At 35.4% G+C, this 24793-nt stretch overlaps 1 protein-coding gene across 1 annotated transcript in view; it reads left to right on the top strand.

Annotated features, from left to right (window-relative positions):
- Positions 1-24793, top strand: part of LOC579271 (fibrillin-2) — a 73794-nt gene that overhangs the window by 11086 nt on the left and 37915 nt on the right. The window contains exons 9-28 of the mRNA XM_030989021.1: positions 124-312; positions 1737-1924; positions 3068-3248; positions 3954-4079; positions 4944-5075; positions 7258-7377; positions 8015-8263; positions 10373-10498; positions 11472-11588; positions 12726-12848; positions 14221-14340; positions 15593-15712; positions 16984-17106; positions 17869-17988; positions 18364-18480; positions 19837-20082; positions 20863-20991; positions 21655-21783; positions 22879-23001; positions 24096-24208. Coding sequence (XP_030844881.1) covers positions 124-312; positions 1737-1924; positions 3068-3248; positions 3954-4079; positions 4944-5075; positions 7258-7377; positions 8015-8263; positions 10373-10498; positions 11472-11588; positions 12726-12848; positions 14221-14340; positions 15593-15712; positions 16984-17106; positions 17869-17988; positions 18364-18480; positions 19837-20082; positions 20863-20991; positions 21655-21783; positions 22879-23001; positions 24096-24208 — 2891 coding nt within the window. The remainder of the gene's footprint in view (positions 1-123; positions 313-1736; positions 1925-3067; positions 3249-3953; positions 4080-4943; positions 5076-7257; positions 7378-8014; positions 8264-10372; positions 10499-11471; positions 11589-12725; positions 12849-14220; positions 14341-15592; positions 15713-16983; positions 17107-17868; positions 17989-18363; positions 18481-19836; positions 20083-20862; positions 20992-21654; positions 21784-22878; positions 23002-24095; positions 24209-24793) is intronic.

The following is a 24793-nucleotide window of genomic DNA, read 5'->3' as shown; positions in this document are numbered from 1 at the left end:
TTCTTATTATTATCATTATTTTCATCAATATTTATTTTACTTTTATTATTATCATTATTATTATTTTGATTATTATTAATATTATTAATGTTGTTATTATTTTGTTTTTCATTTAATTTATAGATAACTTCCCACCAAACATCACATCTGTCATTGAGACCAGTTCGACAGATGCACTGTCAGAGAGCGGTATACTGCGTGTAATTGTTGACCAAACAGTTACCTTACAAATAACAGCTTCAGATCCAAATGACGAAGATGTTGTCCAGTATTCATTGCAGGGTGCTCAGTCTGGCGCAACCATAGACCAAAGTACGTTGCAGTTTATTGTCTATTTTTAGTGACGTTTAATATTCATCTTTTAATCCAGTATGCTCTGATGGCAATACAAAATCAGATATAAGCTGTAAAGCTTAGACGATCATGAAAAAGAATGATTTCATTAAAACAATTTGTCAAAGTCTTCAAATTTGTAGGAAGGAATTCCTTGAATGTTGTGAGCACCAAATATTGGGAGCCTAAAGAAGCTAGAATCTTGGGTAATTTGTGAGCACATTAACCCTTATCAGGCCAGGGAGGGGGCCAATGGAACTCCCCCCCCCCCCCTCCGCGAATATTCTGATTGTTCTGGAACCCCTGAGGATGACCACCACTTAAACATTAAAATATATAAGTTAAAAAAACAATGATATACATAATAAATTAGTGAAGCAATAGATAACATAAGGAACAACCTGGCCTATCCAAATTTTTTTGTTGTACTATTATTCTTAATGGTCTAAAGAATATTCAATGTATGTAATGAAAATTAATGTAAATAATATATGAAGAATTAATGATTTATTGTAAAACTGTATATTGTATGACCTTATTTGCGTAAATTACCATAATGCTGAATTTTTCAAAACCGTTTATCGGTTGCCTTTTTGTCCACAGACTGCCAATGGGATTTTACCCATGATCTGTTAATGCACGTATTCTCTTTTTCATCATACACAAAGGTCATCTGATGTTTTTTCCTCCAGAATCCTTAACCCTTAAATTGCCCCTCTACATTCGCGATTACTATGTAATGCTTCAATATTTTATGGTGCTACTTCATGACTTTTTCCGTTAGAGTCTTGCATATCTTTAAAGACACATGTTCAAAAATTGGACCTACCGTTACAAAGTCACATGACCTTTTGTCTTTGAATGTCAGCCCCCAAATCCCTCATTTCCATGATTAGGTATAAAATATTGAAATATTATTTTTTCCAAAAAAGAGATAAACATTGGTTATTTGGTCTTGATATAATCTATACATCTACACTTTGGGTAATGCTGCTCTCATTGTTCAGTCCTTTATAGGGCCAAAAGTCATACCGGTATGCCTTTTATGCGCTCTAACTGCCACATTTCTGGACAGATATCTTTCAAATTTTCTATAGAGATGCATTATCCCTTAATCTACCACATATATTATTTGGTGATGCTGCTCCTAGCCGGCCTTGACGATAGTCTAGGCCACTATAATAACACTGAGTACTATACTAGTGGCAATCTCTACATCATCCTTTTGTTTCATGCAGGGAGGGGAGAGGGGATCTTTGTGTCTCCTTCGAACATAAGGATGACACAAAAATCGCTGCCACTGCCGGAGGATAGATTCACATTGTGTGTCATACATTGTTGTTATTACATGTTTTTATTATTATTATTGTTATTATTTTTATTATATTCTTTGACTGTTGCAGATACTGGATTGTTCACGTGGACTCCTCCAAGCTTAGATGTTTCTATGATTGAGATCGTAGCAACCGATGATTTTGGAGCGAGTACATTACTAACTTACAAGGTCAGAGTCTGTCAGTGTTCCAATGATGGAGTATGCAACTTTGACATCTTAGCAGCAAATCAGGATCTCAACAACAATGGCTTTACCGTGAGTAGAAATATGGAATTACTGGACAAATATTAACAAAAGCATATAAACAATCGTTCACTGTTAGTAGCAGCAAACTTAGATCTTGAAAATATGAATGTATTTTTTAGCATTTTGAAATAATTTTAAAAATCACACAAATAGGTCTATACATATTTTCTTTTTAACGCAGCTTGTAATTTCTATTGGTGTACCAATACCGATGTTTCTTCTGTATGACCTAAACAACTTTGTCAATGTTTTCTCAAGCAAGTAATTTGCATAATCACTTTGCCCTATTTTTACAGCAACACTTTCATTTCACAAAAATAAATTACTGAAGAATTCCATATCTCCATGCATAACACAGTCACAGAGACTTACAAATAATCACCTTACTACTCTTTTTAGAAATCATGTTCAAATTATGTAACCATCCATTGTAATGTTTTGCACATTTATCAAAAGGTGGCACAAAAGCAATTGAAGTTACCTTGAGTTTATTTCCAGAGTCCTGTGTGACTGTGTTTTGCCAAAATACAGATTATGGTGTTGTAAATCGTAACAGGAAAATAGCTAGAAAAATTGTCAGAATGTTCTTAGCACTTCTATTCATACATGACATTTTAATTTTGTTATTCCTGCTTTTGTTTGATTTGTACAAAACGTTTCTTAACTAATTACCCATCCATTGCATGTTTTATAATTTGTTTTCATAAGGTAAAGTTCATCTCCTTTTTTTTCATGGCTTTGATATGTACTGTTTATGTGTGTTATCCATTTTAAATAGTAAATATGATATTGCACTCAGTAAAAACAAGAAAGTGGACACTATTACCGTTATAGTTAAGATTCTAAAATAAGTATTTAATATTAACCTAGCTTTCATAAATTAAAATAAACATAAAATTAAACCTCTTTAAAATGATATACATTTGTAATTATACCAGTCATGCATGAGTGAGCAAAAACAATTAACAATAAATGAGTCGCTGAATGAAAATGTAAAAAAATGGGCATCTGGTCATTCAAATTGTTATCAGTTAGGATCTTAGGTGAAAAGGGAGGGTATCTTGACTGTGCTTGCCAAACCATGCATAGTTCAAATATTTATTTTTATGTTAACGAAACATCAATGGATTGAATTTAATGACTGTGTTACAGGTTGTCACATGTACATGCGAGGTTGGCTGGTCAGGTGATCACTGTGGTGTAGACTTCGACTCCTGTCAAGGTTCCCCTTGTTATGAAGGTGTTTTCTGCTCTGACTTACCGCCACCTTCAGTTATGCCGATGTGTGGACCATGCCCACCGTCTCTTACAGGAGATGGATTAACTTGCTTTGGTATGCCTTTGTTTACCATAGAAGTAACAATAATTTTTAAAATAATTATCATGATACAAATTAAGATAATAATAATATTGATAATAATGATAATGATGAGAATAATAATAATATCATCAATAATAATAATAATAATTACAACAGTTGAAATGTAGTCATTTATAGTGAGCAACATTTTCACCCAGATGGTGCTCAAGCCTCCGAAAATAAAAAAGATTGATGACAAAAATAACCTAAAGGTGCTTAAAATAAAACAAAATAACACATTCAGGAGAAAACACTTGTTAATAAAGTGTTTTTAGTATTCTCTTTAAAAAGTCATCTATGATTTTCTACTACATCATGATACTATATCAAACTGTATCCTTCCCATGACTGATTATCATAGTGCGACATGTACATTTGTCATTGTTTAATTCATAACCCATATACCGGTACTCCGGTGTGTTTTTTTCAGCAATTTGCGAGTGCCTTGTTGTTTTGATGATTCTAAAACATCACTGCATGCAATATTTATTATGTATTACCTCATTGAATTTTCACCTTTGCTTCTAAACAGTTTCTTCCGTAATGTACTTGTAACTGCATGACCGGAACTCAACTTCATTTTTCAGTATCGATTTTAGCCCCCAAGTTTTCATGGAACGGACAGTTTTGTGCGTGCTTTAATTTAGATGACATTGTATTTTGCTGATTTTTTTCTAGATGTTGATGAGTGTGCAAATGACACACTTAATGAATGTGATCAGAACTGTGATAACAGACTTGATGGATATGATTGCACATGTAATGATGGCTTTACACTTGATATGGATCAAAGAAGGTGTAATGGTAAGTATCTTTTGATTATAATGATAATTATAATGATAATTATAATAATAATGATAATGATAATAATGATAATAATAGTATCAATAATACATTAAACTAATACAAATACTGATAATAATGATAATAATAATAACAACAATAATAATCCAGAGAATCCAATGACTATGGTAATGATAATTACAATGTAAAGTGCTTAGAAACATTTTAGTAAGCGCTTTACAAATGTGACTATTATTATGTTTATGTCAATTTATGTTCACAGTTTCATAATGCAATTCACTGAAACTTGTTTAACTTATAGGATATGCTATACATTAGACTGACCCTTCATATAAAGCATAATTTCAACGCAATGAATCACCACAGTATTATTTGTGACAGTACATGTACAGTAACAACTATATTATTCATATATAGTCCTTGTAAATTTGATGTTTTTTATGTTTTTTCGTAACTGAAGAATGAAAGTTGGACTGATTGTACTAGGGCCATTGTTGAATATTTGTCGAAAATGCTTAATATGTCCCATTATCAAGAAATATATAAATCGTGACCAATTGCAAAACATTGTAAGGATATGAACAATTTAGTTGTTAACTGTATATGTACATTTAGAGAATCATTTCTTTAATTATTATGACATGTATTCATTTAGTCCTGATTTTGAAGATCAAAATTTCTACAAAAGTTTTAAAGTAAGTGTTTACCTAAGATGAATAAATAAATGCTAGAACAAAAAAAAAAAAAAAAAAAAAAAAATGCCGCGTTTCACCGCTTCACATCTGAAAGAGGCTTCATTGCAGTCAGATGTCGGGTTTAATAACATGAGTTGTATCGGAAATTGAAACATTTATTTATTTTCAGATATCGACGAATGCACATTGGGTACACACGGTTGCCAAAACAACAGTCTTTGTAATAATACCATCGGTTCCTACCAGTGCTATTGCGAAGTCGGATTTTCTCCAATTACAGATGATAACATCAATTGTGAAGGTCAGTAATGTCAATTATAATGATAATAATGATAATGATGATGATGATGATGATGATATGAATAGTGAAAAAGTAAGAGTAATGATAAGAATCATGATAATAATCATTACAATGGTTATGATAATTTTGGTTATAATAATAATCATAATAATCATAACAATGATACTAATAAACATGGTAATAATAATAATAATAATGATAACTAGACTTTAATTCGTCACTTTGACGAATTAGGTAATACGAAGCTATTTTTGTATCATGAATGTGTGCCGATGATGATCTAATGATAATATTCATAAATACGATAATGACGATATTGATGATGAAGATTTTTTGGTTTTAAATGACGATGACCATGATTAAAAGTGGTATAGCGCCCCCTTCAGGTATTTGATAGAGAATTGTTATATGATTAAACTATTAATTTACTAAACAAGCTCAAATTTTCGCCTGATTGCAGAGCCTACCAATCATTGAACTGATATTTTGACGCACTACATACGCAACATAATGAACAAGTCTAGACTGGAATGTAGTATCAATCACCTCCCATAGGCATAACACGCATATTTAGCAAAAATCTGACATATGTCGCCTTTAATCGCAATTTTCACCATAATGACGTCAACAAAATGAATAAATATTAGAAATGATCTTGTGGATTGTCTCAGCTACAACATATCACAATTTAGAAGTAAATCGATCATTATTTACAGAGATACATTCGATTTCCCATAAATATGCTGACGTCATAATGTGAGTATTCGTATTTCGGCTTCCAAGGCTATTATAATGACGTCACGATGTAAATGAGACATGAAATCATATCTCCTACTCATACTCTATCCAAATATGAAAAAGGAATGGGGAGTCTCTAGGCATCCCAAAGAGCTATAATGGACTTTTTATAGGCATAGGTTTTTGCCAGTATATGCTATGTATTACAAAACTCGCGCATACGCCTTGAACAGACGCTCATTCCGTTATTTATAGTGATAAAGAGATAAACATGGTATCAATTTGTTCGGACAAATATGAGAAATATCCTGTCCAAAAAAATTGACTGGTAATTATTTTGAGTTCGACTGTGACAGACGAAAATGCGCGTTTGCGCGATTTTTTATAAAATGCATATAATGGCATGAAACGTATGCAAAATGAATTTGAGATGATTTGGAGCAATTTAAAATTTTGCAATTGACCGGAAGGATATTGACCTTGATCATGATAAATATAAATGAGAAATACTTTTTGGTTATGAAGATATGATCATGAGTTGATTTTTGTAAAATTTTACAAAATGGCACCTAGATGACGTCATCAGTCAAGGTCAAGGTTTAAAACATTTCTGTGCTTTGTACATATGCCTATACGTATGTGTGCCAAATTTCAAGGCATTTCATAGAGCCATTTTCAAGTTATCTTCCTAACAAAAAAGTGGTTAGAAATAAGAAAAATATTTAATAATAAATAATAAATAAATAAAGGCAATTCTAACGAAATTATAAGGTGGTCTGTACGTTATACAGCCCACCTGATAATAATAATAAAGAAAAATCTTGACGAAATCAAAAGGTGATACGTATATTTCATACGTATCACCTAATAACAATAATGATTTTTAAAAGCACACCAATGATTAGGTTCACGTTCACCAAAAGGCAGAAAAGCTTGTACATGGTAATACATGTAGCTGCACTACGTTATACAAATATTGAATGCTTCAGAGTTCAGTATAACACAATGTATGAAAAGACAAATTCAGAAATTCCTGAGTAATGTATGCATGCTGACGTTGAAATAGAATTGCACTAGGGAAATTCTGACTTTTAATATAATACTTTATATAGAACGATATGCATTCAATATGTGTCGCATAAAAGTATAAGGGTATTTGAGATCTCATACCTTGGGGGTTTGTTCAAGCCATCAAGCTTTCCATGTCAGATCCATGCGGCTAAGGCAATTGGTATGCACATACTTAGATATATGCGGTATGTCGTACATTTTGCAAAAAGAGGCTGTTATTTTGCATATTTGGTCACGTATAACAAATTGCCATGTGATTGCTGCTCAGCCAATAAGATGCTCTTTAACAAACACAAACACCCTATTTCGTAAAAAATTAGATTGTGATGACGATGATGATGATAATTAAGCTTATGATTGTCTTTATTCCCAGATATTGATGAATGCACGGTGGATAGCCCATGTGATGCAGATGCAACGTGTGGAAACAATGAAGGCTCTTTCATATGCACGTGTAATGAGGGCTACGTAGGAGATGGAACTACTTGTACAGGTACAGTATCGCCCATGATAAACTTCCACATTTGCGCGGGCAGAACGCGGGTGAATATGTATTGACCACGCTCAGTATTGTTTGGTCGCGATTCACACAAAGCCATTAATTCCTTTCACTGTTTGACAAGGTTGCCCCTATTGGTGAGCATGCTTACACAAAACACTTAACTGCGGTCATGTATATGCATTATGTATGAATAGACTGTCTAAAGCCCACTGCATACTGTACAATCTTGCATCGGTGGAAAAGAGGAAGAGAAGAGGAATGGGGTTAGGATAATCTGGCATTGGTTGGAAAGAGGAAGAGTATAAGAACGGTGGTTGGATAATCTGGCATTGGTAGGAAGAGTAGAGGACAGTGATTGGATAATAATAATGATGATACGGTGCTATAAAGACTTTGAGCGGAAGAGTAGTAGAATGGTAGTTGGAATCCGGCATTGGTAGGAAAGAGGAAATGTAGAGGAACGGGGGTTGAAATTTAGTGCTCATTACGACCCCCCCCCCCCCCTTCCCACTGAGCGAAATATCGGTAGGCACGATTTTCAAATTTTCGGGGGCAAAAAAGAAAGACAAATTGTGCTCACCACTACCCTATCCTAGCTGTCACCTTCTATTTCTTTTCTATATTCAAGATATGAATGAATGTCTGGACGAATCTCTAAATGACTGCGCCTCACAGGCGACTTGTGATAATTCACCTGGTAGTTTCTCATGTGCGTGTGATGGAGGCTGGGTCGGCAACGGTACCTACTGTGAGGATGCTAATGAGTGCTCCACTAATGACGATGATTGCAGTGATAATGCGACGTGTGAGAATAATCCTGGGAGCTACCTCTGCACCTGTAATGCAGGATATGTTGGAAATGGAATTGAATGCTTTGGTAAGTCAGGAAGGTCTTCACGGGTATAATATTAAACTCTGTGCTCATTCAGATGTGACCTGCTGAGCCACCACAGTCTTTTTACATCTAAATGAATGGCAACTGCGTTCAACAAATATTCTCATGAAAATGCCTCTGTGTAGAAAATGAATGGGAACAAAGTTGGTGAGGTTTGAGTGTGTCAGGTGGGTCAGAAAGAAGCGGTACAGTAAATGGAAACACCCCCCCCCCCCCCAACAGACCATGGACCATCTACTGACTGTTTCATGCTGGCTGACATGCACATACACTGGGAAGGACCTGGCAGAGGCCAACAGACCATGGACCATCTACTGTGTCATGCTGGCTGACACATACACTGGGAGGGACCTGGCAGAGGCCAACAGACAATGGACCATCTACTGACTGTGTCATGCTGGCTGTCACATACACTGGGAGGGAACTGGCAAGGGCCAACAGACCATGGACCATCTACTGACTGTGTCATGCTGGCTGTCACATACATGTACACTGGGAGGGACCTGGCAGAGGCCAACAGACCATGGAACATCTACTGACTGTGTCATGCTGGCTGACACATACATGTACACTGGGAGGGACCTGGCAGAGGCCAACAGACCATGGACCATCTACTGACTGTGTCATGCTGGCTGTCACATACACTGGGAGGGACCTGGCAGAGGCCAACAGACAATGGACCATCTACTGACTGTGTCATGCTGGCTGTCACATACACTGGGAGGGAACTGGCAAGGGCCAACAGACCATGGACCATCTACTGACTGTGTCATGCTGGCTGTCACATACACTGGGAGGGACCTGGCAGGGGTCAACAGACCATGGACCATCTACTGACTGTGTCATGCTGGCTGTCACATACACTGGGAGGGACCTAGCAGAGGCCAACAGACCATGGACCATCTACTGACTGTGTCATGCTGGCTGTCACATACACTGGGAGGGAACTGGCAAGGGCCAACAGACCATGGACCATCTACTGACTGTGTCATGCTGGCTGTCACATACACTGGGAGGGACCTGGCAGAGGTCAACTACATGGCTCGTACCTTTGCTAGATATTGGGAGGTAGTTGTGTGATATGACTCAAAATGATATTTATATTTTCAATATGAGTTGTAACTGTTGAAATACAATTATTCGAAACAAGCTAATGAAATGATTACATAACATTATAAAAATAGTCTATTTGGTCACAGGTGGGCGAGCTAGGTGGGTATAATGCAACAATGGTCCTACGTGTACTCCATATTTCTGTGTGTTATCATGATTACAAACAGTGAAAGTCGGTATGCTTATGTATGCACAAAATGTTTAGCACTTTACAGAGCGTTTACGAATGAGCCTGTGCAAATGAAATCTCTGGTTACAAAAACCTCTTTTAAAAATGTTAAAGCTTGAGTATATAGAGGGCAGCACACAGAAACTGCCATAATCTACTGAAGGAAACTCAGTGTTTACATTGGCGCAGTTTGGGAGTACCGCACGTAATACCATAATAATCGTACATAATGCAGTCATATGAAGTCTGCATGAACATTTGCAGTGTACGTACAGTGCATACAAAGTGAAATATCATGTACGCGTATGTTGCATGCTTGCTAAGCAAGATCTAGCAACGCCCGGACATTGACCATATTTCGATAATATAATCTCAATGAATTTCCATCAAATGTCAAATAAAACTTGCAAGATTAAATTGTAAATAAACATGTTTACAGAACTATAATAATGTGCATTTTATAATGTTTTCAATTAATCACATATCAATACATTTGATATTTTAAAGCTAAATTACAAACAGTTGTTCGAAATTCGAGATAAATCGGGCACGGACGATATTCTCGGTCATTTGTGAAGTAGGCAAGATGGCGATCACTACATAACACTGAGCCAATAATACGCTCCTTTGTGTAAAAAGTTTGGACGATGGCATAGGTATCGCACGTCTGTGACCTGTCCTCTATATACCCACGCTTGAGCAACTTTAAGCCTGAAGTGACTTTTTTTGCAATATCTTGTCATTCTACTTTTTGCGTAACAATTCTGCTCACAAAATGAATTGACATATGCTTTGATATTTCTATCTAGACATCGACGAGTGTGCCTCTGAAGATGATAACTGTACTATGTCAGCTCTGTGTGTCAACACAAACGGATCGTTTGAGTGTCAGTGTGCCGACGGCTACAGAAAAAGTCTACAGGGAGAATGTGAAGGTGAAGAAAATACTCTCTTACATCAATGATTCTCAAAATTACAGCCCATAACAACTTCTGTTTTGCCCAAAAGATATAATGATTATGCAATACAATAATGACATTATATATTCTATTATGCCTTGGCAAATCTTTACATGTAAAAGGACATGTGTCATGAGCTTGACAACAAAAAGGTGGTGCGCTGCACATGTTGGTTCCATCCTAGAGTAAAATTTTCTTCGATACAAACAATTTTGGTAGCATTTTCGAACTTGAGTTACAATGTAATTTTCTTGCTAATTATTAAAGTTATATATTCACAATTGGTGTTACAGCATTTTGAAGTTGGAACACCAGGGGTGGAGAAGGAAGCGGTGCTGCCCATACAATTTTAGTGGTGAAATTGAGAATTTTGTACAATTTGAAAGCCCTTGTAAATTTTGGTCAAAACTTGACATATGTCTACAATGTTGGTATCAAATCTTAGCTAACCAACTTTGTATTACCGTCTTATAATTAAAAGGTTAGTTTGGCTAGTAAATGGTAATGTCTGAAACTGAAATAATGAGAATTCAAATCATACATTTGTGCTGTCTGTACATAATTCAATGGGCAATTTTAATTTTTGAGTAATTGTGGGAAAGTTTTAATATTTCGGTCAAAATTTGGTACATGACTACAAATTTGGTACCAAATCTATCTATTGAAATCCATCTTACTGTCTTATGTATGTAAAGTATGTTAGACTTTAAAATTACTAGTGACGCAACACTTAATATATGACTATTCGTTTAAAGACTACCTCACTATAAAGACCGCTTTTCTTGTCTCCATTGAGCGGTCTTTATATACAGGTGTGTAATTGGTTTTTTTTACCTACGTTTATCAAATCAATCAGATATAATGATTAATGTCTGGGGACCGACCTTTGGCATCACTATCCGAAAGACGTAACGGTTTTCACTGTAATGCATTATCTATCTTTATCTAGATGCTAATGAATGTGACGATGACCCTTGTGATATGGACGCACAGTGTGAGAATACTAATGGATCATTCGTCTGCTCATGTAACGAAGGATTTCAAGGAAATGGATTCGCATGTGAAGGTAGTTATAAAGACCTATATGTACATGTAGCTATCACAAATTCTATATTCTTATAAATTATGAAAAAACCTAGATAGTCATGGAAAAATAATTAATTATGATAAGTTATGGAAAGTCATGGACATTGATAATAGGTCTGAGCCATGTGGGGCTATGGCAGCCTTTCAGTTTGAACTGACAATGGGCGTGGTATTCGTACATCGCTTGAATGCCACAACCCTAACCGAAATGGTACCTATCTAGTTATGGAAAGAGGTACAAATAAGTCCATGAAAGAAAAACTCATTAACAAATTGAAGAAAATCGCCAAAACCTTGTACACATATTCATGTAGAAATGCCGTGCAACTTTGTCCATTGAAGCCATTTCCACTGTTGTATTTTTGCACCCTTAACTCAATCACCAAAACATTTTTTGTTTTGACGGAAGGGGTACCCTGTTGTACTGGATTCAAAATATGAGGTCCAAATATTTGTTTACAAAGAGATACAAAGAAAATAGACTAGTCGATGCATGTATCTGTGTTCGCATAGAACAAGCGTAGACGTACTTGCGTTCCGTGATAGGTGCTTTAGGTTATCCTTTGTTTTCTTCAAATTTCTTAGCCGCTAACCCATAGAATACCACGTAGGTTTTTTAGGGTGACGTCACATACTCTAGCTATACACAAATTGCATTTGGAGATGATTGGTGCACTTCAATCATGTGACAAACTATCAACCAATCATGGTCTATATGTGGCCCATATCGCATCACCATTCAAGTCAGAGCAGTACTATTTTAATTTATTTCCAGGCAGAGATAACCAAAAAACATACAGAGACAAATAATGTAGATTGTATAATGATACTATGAATGATATTTATATTGATATTACTGCTATCATTATAATTGTTTTTTAATGTTATTATTGGTAATTTATTGAGTGCTTGTGCGCCTTAATCATGGAAGCTTGGCTAAAGCCGGGGTGTATTATATGATTGCAGGTCCCTTAAGGAGAACAGTGTAAATACTGATGAGGCTACCCTTGGTAAAAATAAGACATATTATTAACATAACAAAATTATTATTACTTTATGTTTGTTAACTGTCATTGTTATTCTTATTGTTTTTGTTGTTGCTATTCTATTTTCACAGATATCGATGAATGTACATTGGGAACTCACGATTGTCAGCAGAGCTGCATTAATGACAGTCCTGGGTTCAACTGCAGTTGTTTTTCAGGCTTTATTCTTACGAATGATAACAAGACATGCATGGGTATGTATTTCCTTTTGTTAACCCTTTGAAATCCCCCTCCCTCATTTTGTGGTTTGACGTGCTGGACAGCTCTTGATTCAGAGCTGTAACGAGTATACCACATGTATGATAAGAAGGGAAACTAAATTATGCACACCATGTGCCCATTTTAATTTTAGTTGAAGTTTGAAGTGTATTTGTTCCCCATTTACTTTTAAAAAAACTTTTTTTTTTTTTTTGTTCATACAAGTGTATTAGGGTAGATTGCAACAAAAAAATAAAGATTTCAAATCAAGTATACATGTACGGAAAATAGAAGTTTCAAAATATATAGATATGACAGGCAAGGTAATACAATGTACAATGTAGGAAGCCTTAATAAAGAGCATAGCTTGTAATAAAGTGAATAGGCTCGCATACTGAGTTACACAATATAGTAGGTCTGAATTAAAAAGGTATTATAGGAGTCGAAAACGTTGTAGTTTAGTATGCATGATCATTTGCATTCGATATCACAGATTTTAGGAGGGCAAGTATGCATTATAATTCATAAATTAGCAACACATGTTATGTTTTGTTATCAAAATTTGAAATTTTCCCAACTTTTGGACAAATTCCCTTCTCACATACTGCATATCGTTTCCAGAGACACTGCATTGCATTGAAAATATAGCATTAAAAGAAAAATTAAGTTGTTGTTGCCGATTTGAAAAACCGTATATGATCAATCGGGCCCTTAAATATGCCTTCCTGAAAAGAAAAACCCAAAATAATTGAGTAGGAGGTCATCCCCACCTTACACTCTAGCAGTAGGAAAGCTCCTGTAATAGTCAATTGGAATATCGCTACAAACTACCAAAATGACTCAATATTCCAGCGTATATGATCTGATGCGGTTGATGTTTTAGTTTTAATGGTGCGTGTCATTCAATTGTGATATTAATGCAACTCTATTCGCAAAAAATAATATAATGATATGCTACCCACAATATCTTTTTAAGTGACTACCCCAATGTAGAAGGCAGTTAACTGACGAGCCTGACATAAATTAAGATTTTGTCAATATTCACTGACCAACTTGACAATTTCATATTGAAACAGATGTAGCGATTTTATATGTCAAATATTCATATTTTTCTTATTCCGATTTATTTCAAACTTTTACCTTTTTTTTTCTTAGTTTTCTGTTTTCATAGAAATAAAAATATTACAAAGGTTGGCTTTCCCTTTAACTGGGATCAATTAGGCTTTTGTGCAGACACAATTTCTTAAGGTGTCAACACTCTCAACCGAGGTATCCTAGCAACGAATGCGGGGCTGATAATGATAGCAGTTGTGGCTACCCAATACTGTAATATTTTTCATCTGAAATTCTTTAATATGAATATTGCAGTTACTGAAAGTTGTGACCTCGAATGTGGCTCTGGTGTCTGCATTAATTCTACGGACGGGGAAATCTGTGTATGCGATCAGACTGGATATGAATTCAATTCAACTATAAACAACTGCACAGGTATGAAAAATACCAACCTATTTTGTCCTTATATATTGCCGGCCATATGTAAGTATTTATTAAAGCCTATCTGCACTAGTTTGGCTAGGAGGGATTAAACCTCCCTGCTTGATCACTGACAGATGGTTATGTCATCAAATCAGCTCTCAATTACTTAAGAAAAAGGGGACCGTGGGGGAACAACGTGTCGCTTAGGCATTGTTTGTTATATAGAGGGCGCAAGTAGCTACAAGTAGTGCAGTCCCGCTGTAAGGTATTAGCCATACTAGATCTAAGATAAGACTATTTGTGAAGTAAAATGACATGGGTAATGCAAGTGACAATGGATTGTATGTTCTGAACTCCACAATACTTGAAAACATATATAGGGCTCCAAGTAAGCAGATACTTGCCTGTGTATACACATATATTCTACTTCTAAAAAGTCCTAGTGCAAGGATTGGCTACAGATGGCTCACGTATAATACTTCCACCTTGAAGCCCAAAATGGAGTTTGCATGGCGTCAACCGGGGTAAAGCCTTTTATATTACTGTTCCAAGCCATCGATAGGCCTGTCATGATATTGCCACTGCAGCCACTGTGAAATGGGCTGCACTTTTTTGTGAGCTTAGTATGTGCTCGTTTTGACTAATTAGGTATAAGTGGATATTTATTTTCAGATGCATTTCTAAATAGCTAACACTTTTAATTTTTCATTTGTTAATGAGGGATATATATCGAAATACCATGCACTCTTTTTGAGGCACCAATACAGTAAAAGATTTTGGTTAAATGGCATGGTGACTATTTTCTTTTGGGCCATACCCCTGAGAAAAAACTGCTTTGCCCATCACCTCAGAGAAGACATATTTTCAACTGGAGTTCATGGTATAACATGTGACAAAAGCTTGTTGCAAAAATATTGTGTATCATCTTTCTATTACGGTTGTTCTAATTATTTGTTGTTCACTTCTTATATATGTGCAACTCACTAATCAAATTATTTGTTTGAGAGCAGTCAAGTGTGATTCATTTTATTGAAACTCTGGCACAATTTTCCATTAAAAGGCATCTGATAGTTCCCATTACATCCAAATATCAACAAAATCAAAAATTTGGGATTCGTTATTGAGCAGCTGCCGGATTGGTATCTTTTGAATATACATGTACATTGTATTTTCAAATTTTATGTTTTAATTTTGTTCTACGGTTAATAGCAAAATTTAATGTGATTCAATATCTGTGTTTATTTATCCCTCTTATTTCCCACAGACGTCAATGAATGCCTTGGGGAGAATCGTTGCGAAATGGACTGCGATAACATCCCAGGAGGATACGACTGTTCCTGTGTAACGGGCTTCTTGCTCGATGTAAACGGAAGAAGTTGTTCAGGTAGGCCTTGATTGTATTATTCCTTTATGTAAATTCCATGAAATTGGGGCCAAAAATCTGACAATATCCAGGTAAAACTGTTGTTATGAAATAAACTAATACACATGGAAGATGAAATCATTCTTTTTTATCAAATGACTATGCGCTGCCAGAACAATTCTGTTTAAGTTGCATCTCTTCAATTTTTTTGTTAAATATGCATTTCTTTTTTTTATTAACGTTACATAGACATCACATTTATAAAACATTAGCACCCCCCCCCCCCCACCTCGGTACTTATATTTGGCCTTATGATATTGATTCATTGTGAAGCTAAAGTACACTCTACTTGTAAACATAGTGAGCTATACTTTTTATGCTAAACTCAATTTGGGCGAAAAATTGTAAAGTTCATTGGAGACATGGTTTCTCACTTTTGGCACATACAAATTAAAATTATGATAAAATACATGCAGTTCCAAATGGCAAGGAAATTGATTCACGCACTGAGAAGTGCATTATGCTGTTTAGTTATACTAGTTGAACTCCACAAGTCTAATCCATTATCATATTGTGCCTTAACCTGCGTACAGTGTTTATTTACTATGCACATGCGCACTTGAATTATTTGTATAATTACGGCTAAACACATATTTGTTTATATTAGTATATAGTACTCATCTTCAGGTTCAATATCTGTTATTATCGCTTTATATGCCACACAAATATTCTCCTTGTGCCACATAGTATTTAGCATGGGGTAGATAAACAAAAGAGTTTAAGATTATTTAACTGTTTTCAGTGCAAGAATATTTAAGTGTTGTTTATGGAGCTATTCGACCCTGGAAATGGGAAATTGTGCAAAGCCTGGATTGTTTTGGACACACATGTAGCAATCCATATATCAATTGGTCCCTATTCGTTTGTGCAAAGTTGCATGTGTGGCAAATGAATGACTGTTCATAGAGACAAAGAAAGCAACCCAACTGTTAAAATAGCCCGGGCTAAATAGGGTTAAGATAAGTTTGTTATGGAGGTTTTGACAATGGTTTCGCACCACAGCTTAAATCAAAACACCCTTTATTTTTTCAGAAGAGTGCATATTATTCAAGCACAGTGATGGCAGTTGTTCTAAAGCCGGAGTAATAATAACGGAGTGCCTGGAGTGGCAATGTGCCAGACAGGAATGATCTGCAAGATTTCACTTGAATTCATTCCATCATGTTTATATGACTTAGTACTCGGATGATTAGAAGCGTTGATCGATTTTGTTTTTCTTTATATTATTTTAGATCGGGATGAATGTCTTGATGGTACTCAAGATTGTGATACCAATGCTGCATGTTCCAATACAGAAGGGTCCTTCTCCTGTTCATGCAATGATGGCTACACGGGAAATGGAGCAATGTGTACAAGTAAGGCACTTAATTTCAACCTCACTTTATTGGTCAAACTTTTGAAAGGAAAGAGACATATTAGTCCAGGAGAAAAACAAATTATTGGTAGATGCAGGCATGAGAAAGATTTTAAATATCGGACAAAAGTTTAGCATAAATATCATTGAAAAAAATGAAGAAAAGAAATTGATTTAGAAATAGAAATAATATTAATGTATTTTTTCTCTCCTTTCCCATTCAAGTTCTTCTCCAGCTGACATGGAAACAAACTACAAAAAATTATTTTCTTTTATTCTTTTAGGCATAATTTTTTTTTTTTTTTTTTTTGGGCCCACAACCAGACTTTAAATAAAATAAAGCACACAATTACCCCAATACTATCATAATTTATTTTATTAAGTGATTGTATAACATTATTTTACAAGAATGTGGAGTAGACCCGACTTTGAGGTAAGTTAAAGAGCCCAATACAGCACAAATATTGAACTTTGTAGGAGATTTGGGTTGTCTGTCCGTCCGTCCAAATGAACTTCCAGTGAAATCCCTAACCTGCTGCTGCATTGATTCAGCCATCAAAACTTAATCATCTGCAAACGACATTTCCATAGCACATCTTTATTTCCTGGTTCCAATAAAAAAAATTGACCACAGTAGCGAGCAGCAGTGGAGATAAGACTGATCCCTGACGAACACCCACTCCGATATGAAAAACTCTGAGAGTACCCACTTCCACATCTCACTCTTTGTTCTTTTTTTATGCTGTGTGTACTCCTCATATAGATACCGATGAGTGCCTTTCTACGTCCCCATGCCACGTCTTCGCGAATTGCATGGATACAAATGGCTCTTTCAATTGTATGTGTTTGCCAGGTTTCTCTGGTAATGGCTTCAGCTGTGTAGGTACGACATTTCAGATTTTTTTATTTTCTAATTCCTTTGAAAAAAGTACACATTTTAACATATTAAATGCAAATACATACAAATGTAAAGACATTATGCGAGAAATGAGTAAATATATGAGAGGGAAAAAAAAAGATTCCACAGAATGTGCGCGGAAATGCTCTAGTGATTGGAAACCTGTCATATAAACTGACTTTGTTGAAATTAACTTCCGTATACGATGATGTTGTCTACATGTAGTATGCTGCTCCTTTCGCTGTATAATAATACTTGATAGTTTATACAACATTTCTTAATGAAATTTTCGTTTATTTTTCCTGTAGTGTGTACATGCTATAAGAATTAATCTATCCAAATTTTCACTTTCTTTAAAAGATAATAATGAGTGTGATCAATCTCCTTGTGATGAGAATGCTGCATGCAACAACACAGATGGGTCCTTCTCATGTACCTGTCTTGAAGGTTATACTGGGAATGGTCTAAGTTGCTCAAGTAAGTAGATACAATATTTAAGAACAAATATCTCTCTCTTTCCCCCTCTCCGGATTCATTCCTAGGTTCACCAGCCTTTTTCAGGCATTTACTCACAAAAAATATACCCCTCTCTCCTTTTACCTCACAACTTCTCTCCTTTTACTTCCATCTCAACAATTTCAAGTGGTCCGCAATAGGACTAAACACACAAGAACAGTTTACTCTCCTATAACTGCTCTCAATCTCTTTGTAGTCGCATATGTTTAGACAAAGATGTCTATATCAATACAAAATCAAGGTGACTATTTTATTATTTTACTGTTGTATAATCGTGTACATATTCTGTTCTTTACTATATTTAAAATCTGTATGCAACTTTTAGTTGTAATAATTGTTACATATGATATACCGTGTCAAATCTATTGACATTTTTAATCTGCACTTTTCATCGGTATGTGCTGAGGATGAAATATGAATGTAACATTTATGAATAGAATTATTTTGTGTATTCAAATCATGTCATAAAGTCTTATTATAAATATTAAAGTAACCTTACACTTGATTTATCAATTAATCATAATACTGTTTATATCCTGTTTATACTCTTTTTAATCTCCTCTTTATTGCTGTCAATAATGCTTGTCTGTCAGTAATAGACTTGTTTGATAATGAATATAACTTTTTTGCAGAATCCCTGGTTAATAATTTTTAAATTCACGTGCTATTCACGGCTATACTGTAGATGGAATCCAATACACATACATTATTTGTTGCCACGTCTGGCAAACCTTTGGCAAGTATTTGAGTTGTCAGGGGAAACCTTACATCAAGAAGTACGCACACAATAATAGACAGCTCTATTTGATGAACAGAGCATGTATACATGTATATGTGTGTGTGTGTGTGTTTATTACATCAACATAGGCTTAATAACAGTGAAACCTACTTGTCATAGTGACCACCTGAATAGAAAGGACATATACAGAAAACCAATCCATCGTGACATCAGCTCCTGCTCTGTTGAAGTCTCTACTCATAACAATTAGGAAAAAAGTATTTTCTATCAAAACTTTAAGGAAATCCCTTTAGACCTATCTTCGCTTGCAGTTATTATATCTTTCTGCATTATGTTTATGTTATCCAATATTTATAATGTAAAACGCCTAGAGAATTGAATTGTAATTGTTATGCACGAGATACAATTAAATTACAAATTATTATTATTATAGACCACATTTTATGGTTCTCTTCAATACAGTTTCTCAATTAAACATAAACAAAAAAAGAGTTGTTGTACATGTAAAGGCTGCTTTTCTTGAGTATTCTTTGTAGACAGGTCTCACTGTATGATGTTTATATTGTCATTTAATGTAGATATCGACGAGTGTGATGGAGACCCGTGTGGTGTGTATGCTGACTGTTTAGACAATGAAGGTGCATTCACATGTTCCTGTATGCCTGGTTTCCAAGGTGATCCCTACGCGGCATGTACCGATATCAATGAGTGTCAGAACCCATCCTTGTTCACTTGCCATCCACTAGCATCTTGTGTGAACGCTCCAGCAAACTATTCATGTGAATGCAACAATGGTTACGAGGGAGATGGAATGTCCTGCTCAGGTATGTATCATAAAGATTATATTAATGACAATAATGATAAAAAGAAGGATAATGATAATAATAATAATAATAATACTAATAATAATAGTTAAGTTTGTCCTTATATAGCACATTTCAGGACCGCAGGCCCTCTCAATGCGCTTTACAGATATATATTATTACCCAGGTCATCGGATTCATGCTTACCCGCACCCAAGGTATGCACATTCTCCACTCCCTGGGGAGCATTCCAGCCAGTCGCCATTTTACAAGCGCCAATGCTAATCAAACCACATTAGCTTTCGCATTCTACCGGGTACCCATTTAACACCTGGGTGGAGAGTGGCAAATGTAGATCAATGTCTTGCCAAAGGACATTAGTGCCGCGTTGGGACTTGAACCGCGGACCTTGTGATCCACAGTCCGCTGACATATCCACTCGACCACGACACCTCTACAATAATATAATATAATTATAATAAGAGTAATAATGATGCTAATGATAATAATAATAATAATAATAATGATGATAATAATAATAATGATATTAATGGAAATGATAATACATGAAATAAGATTAATAGTAATATAAATAGAAATGATTATTATGATAATATAATATAAGCTCAATGACTTCAATCCCTTTACAAACATGTAGTTGTACACAAAGACATGTTGATAAATAATTTTTTCAAAACTTAGACTAACAAGCTTTTTACATCTATTGTTCGTGCACAAATAATCTGTAATTGATATTGTATCCTTTCATTTCCGATCCAATGTATGTCTATGGATATGTAGATCAAGATGAATGCAGTGATGTCCTTCAATTCTGTGGACCAAACAGTAACTGCACTAATCTGGAGGGCTCTTATGAATGCATGTGCTATGAAGGTTACGTGAGAGAGAATATGAATAGCAATTGTACAGGTATGGTATCTTTATACAGGTGGTGAATACATAACATAACATATGAATCATACATTAAGTATGGAATTCACATGAATACACATGAATCAAAATCTGTTTTTCACAAATTTTCCTACTTTTTGACAACTTTCCTACCTATGTATATCGTTTCCCGAAACATTACGTTTGATTAGAACCTTGTAGCAATAAAACAAAATCAGTGTTGCCTATTTGAAGAACAAAATATGATCAAATGGGCCCTTTGAAATGTGAAATGGTCAGAAGAAGAGAAAAGTTAAGGATCATACATCTATCAATTTGTTTGAAGACATGTTTATGTTAAAGCTATAAATACCAGTCTGGCTCCTAACAGCTGAATTCTAGGTTTTGTGACAAGATTATTTTTTTTTGTCGTAATCTTATCTTTTTGTCTCTTCTTCTCTCTCAAGCATTTTTAGTTTAAGTATTCTTTTTTTTGGTCATTATTTCTCTTAAAGGGCATAGATAATCTCTAGTAGTAAGACTACTGATCATTCTTGAAATACAATTGAAAACAGGAAAACCACAAAATAAATAAAATATAAGTAGTTTGAACTTGATCGGAGAAATCTATAGAGAGACTCTCTATTGTTTGCTGTAAAATCAATTTGTTATTATTGTTATTAATATCATTATTCCCGACAGATTTTAATGAATGTGACAACGTTCAAAACACCTGTCCTCCAGACATCTCTTCATGCGAGAACACAGGTGGTGACTTTGTGTGTACATGTGCTTCTGGGTACGAGAATGATACACCCAAGACCTGCATCGGTAAATGATATGGAATTATTATGTTTTTGTATTACCATTGTAAATAAGTAGGATGCTCGGGAAAATTAGAATAAGTGGAGGGAGAGAGCGTCATCATGGCGCGAAATTAAGTATCCCCTTGTAAGAGGGAAAATACTGACCTTGGTCAATGATGATGTACCGTATAAACGAGAAGGTGCAAATACACGTACATGTGACAAAGAGACTACATGTACATGTACAGTTAACAAGTAAATTAATCATCCTATTAAGTTTTGTGATGTTATAAGTATGTCAACAAAATTATTAATTTGGCAGTTATTTAAAAGCATTTTCAGTTAAGCATACTGCATGTACATGTCCAGTATAATTATGGTCGCCAATCTGTATCACTGCCGGTGCTAGAATATGAATCGAGCATTCTAAATATCAAAGAGTTATTATATACCACTAGATGTACATGTATATACATTGTTTGAGATAAAATCAAATTTGTTTAGGATCTTTTCTCATTTTACCATTAAGCAATGCTTAAATGAGTGAGGAAAAGAAACGTAAAGGACTAACAAAAAACTTATTTACACTTTACAATAATTTTCTTTCATGAAATTAAATATACCTTTATTAGGGACTGCTGCTATCATTAGACAAGGTAAATAAAGTCCCTACAACTTATGTACACATAACAAGATAATTATAGGTGTTTTTAATTATCCCATTGCTTTAAGGGAACAGTTATTTAAACTCTCTTCAGAAGCAACAGGTAAAGCATTGTCTGTCTTCTTGTAAAATCTTGATACCAGCAATTATTTCAATGTCCGGTCTTGGAGTGTAAGATACTAAAAAATTCTATAGCCCTACATATACTGCAAATATATGTTTAAATATCTGTACAGGGCTTAGAATCATCGTCGGGGTATTAAGCTATACGCAAACCACACATATCATTTATATTATTGGTATTAGGAATGGCGGTCCTTGCCTATGGTTTGCTCGCTATTTATAAGGGTTCGCTATTCATTTTGTCACACGTTATGGTTTGCGGTCCTTATGAATAACGGTCCTTATGGATAGCGAGCTTGATCCATTATTTTTATTACCTGTTTCCCCATCTAGACACAAACGAGTGCGAAGAAGTTGATCCTGTCTGTGCCGCCAATCGAGAATGCATCAACATTGTGGGAAACTACAGTTGTATCTGCACTGAGGGCACCACTGAAATTGATGGAACCTGTCAAGGTAACATAATCTCATCAGCAAATATGAATAAATGATATTCTAAAGGAGAGTGGCTCGGGTTGATGGTTTATTTTACCTGACTGCTAAGAAAACATGTGTATTTAAAGCTTGTAAGTAAGCAACCAGGGGACCGACGGCTTTTAGTCCTCAGGGAATTTGTAATGAGGATTAAGGCCTTACCAAAGGTACCAGCAAATCAACTTGGTTTTGAACCCAAGTCCTTCCACTTCAAAACCTGTGCTCTACCACTGGGCCATCTCGCCTCCTCGCAAGTTGTGATTTTGGGGCTTTAATATAATGTCGTGTTCATGATATTTTGAAAACATAAGCATCATTTGTCCTTTTTTTATGAAAATGTTTACTCCATATGTTTAGATTTCCCAAACTCTCCTTCCTTTCAACACATGCATGGTTTATTGATTAAAACAATCTTTCGTAGCCAAATGGCCGATTTGAAGATTTTATTACAATCAGAATAGATCAAATGGTTGCATAAATTACCAATAATACTAGTCATTAATATCTGTGAACAAAAAAGATGGTTTGGAACAAAAATCTGTGATATTGCACAAAGACCTAAGAGGAAGTCCACTGTAATATTATTGGTTGGAGTAGAAAATAATTTGTGAGCATTACTCATTCTTATTATGCAAGTGTGGAAGAACATCTGTTAAGACATGTTCCCTGAAAAGCATGGCTCTTCAAATGCCTTCATATTTTAAATATGCATGTAACATCGTACAAATCGGGGGGGGGGGGGGGGGGGGGGGGGGGGGGGGGGTGGGGGCTTTTTACGCCACGTGTTCGTTTAGTCCAATATACATCTTTCTGTGTAACTTTACCAAGACTTGGCCACATTTCTTATCATTTTTATGATTCCAGAACATTGCAATACACACAAATTCTTATATGCTAGATGATCAACCTTTTCTGGTCGGTTCCACACCGTTTCTTTCACAATGCAATCCCATGACCAGAACTCAACTTCATCTTTAAACTGACATGATACTGGTGGACCTCCCCTTGAAGTAATTAAATAAAAATTACTAGAACTAATTGAATACAAATTGTTTTGTTTTTTGATTATATTTTAGAGTCCTTAACCTTGAACCTGAGGGTAAGATTTGAAGCCATCGTCGGTGGTTTCATTGCAGTCAATCCCTCTATCATCGAACCTGCTGAAAATCGAGAGCAACTTGAACTTGATGTGAGTAAACAGTTCCATATGAACTCACTTCAACCCAGTATTAAACAGTATATTCCACTTACAGTTTTTACTTAGGTGTAGAGGTGTCGTGGTCGAGTGGATACGTCGCCAGACTGTCGATCGCAAGGTCCGCAGTTCGAGTCCCGCCACGGCACTAATGTCCTTTGGCAAGACATTGATCTACATTTGCCACACTCAACCCAGGTGAAGTAAATCCGTACCTGGCAGGAATTAATCCCTTGAAATGCTGGATCGCTGTATAAACGGCAGCTAGGCTAAAGCCGGGGTAATAATAAATGCGCCTCGGACTAGAATTATCTAGATAGACGGCGCTATAGAAATGCCTATTATTTTTATTATTATTATTATTACCATGGAATCACCTAAAACTATAAAATAAATGCATGAAATCAACATCAAAAGAACTTTACCAGGCATTCCATAGGCCAGCAGATTAGAAGTATCAAGAAAATGATTGTTTGATGCCCCCCCCCCCCCCCCCACTCCGTGAACGGAGGGATACTATGCGTGTTACCAAAATGTCTGATAAAGTCCGGCTCATACATACACAAAAAAGACTTTACA

This window comes from Strongylocentrotus purpuratus, unplaced genomic scaffold (assembly GCF_000002235.5).
Source record: "Strongylocentrotus purpuratus isolate Spur 01 unplaced genomic scaffold, Spur_5.0 spur5_scaffold_18, whole genome shotgun sequence".
Lineage (NCBI taxonomy): Eukaryota > Metazoa > Echinodermata > Echinoidea > Camarodonta > Strongylocentrotidae > Strongylocentrotus > Strongylocentrotus purpuratus.
Note: the sequence above shows the minus strand (reverse complement) of the source record. Positions and strands in the feature narration are given on the sequence as shown.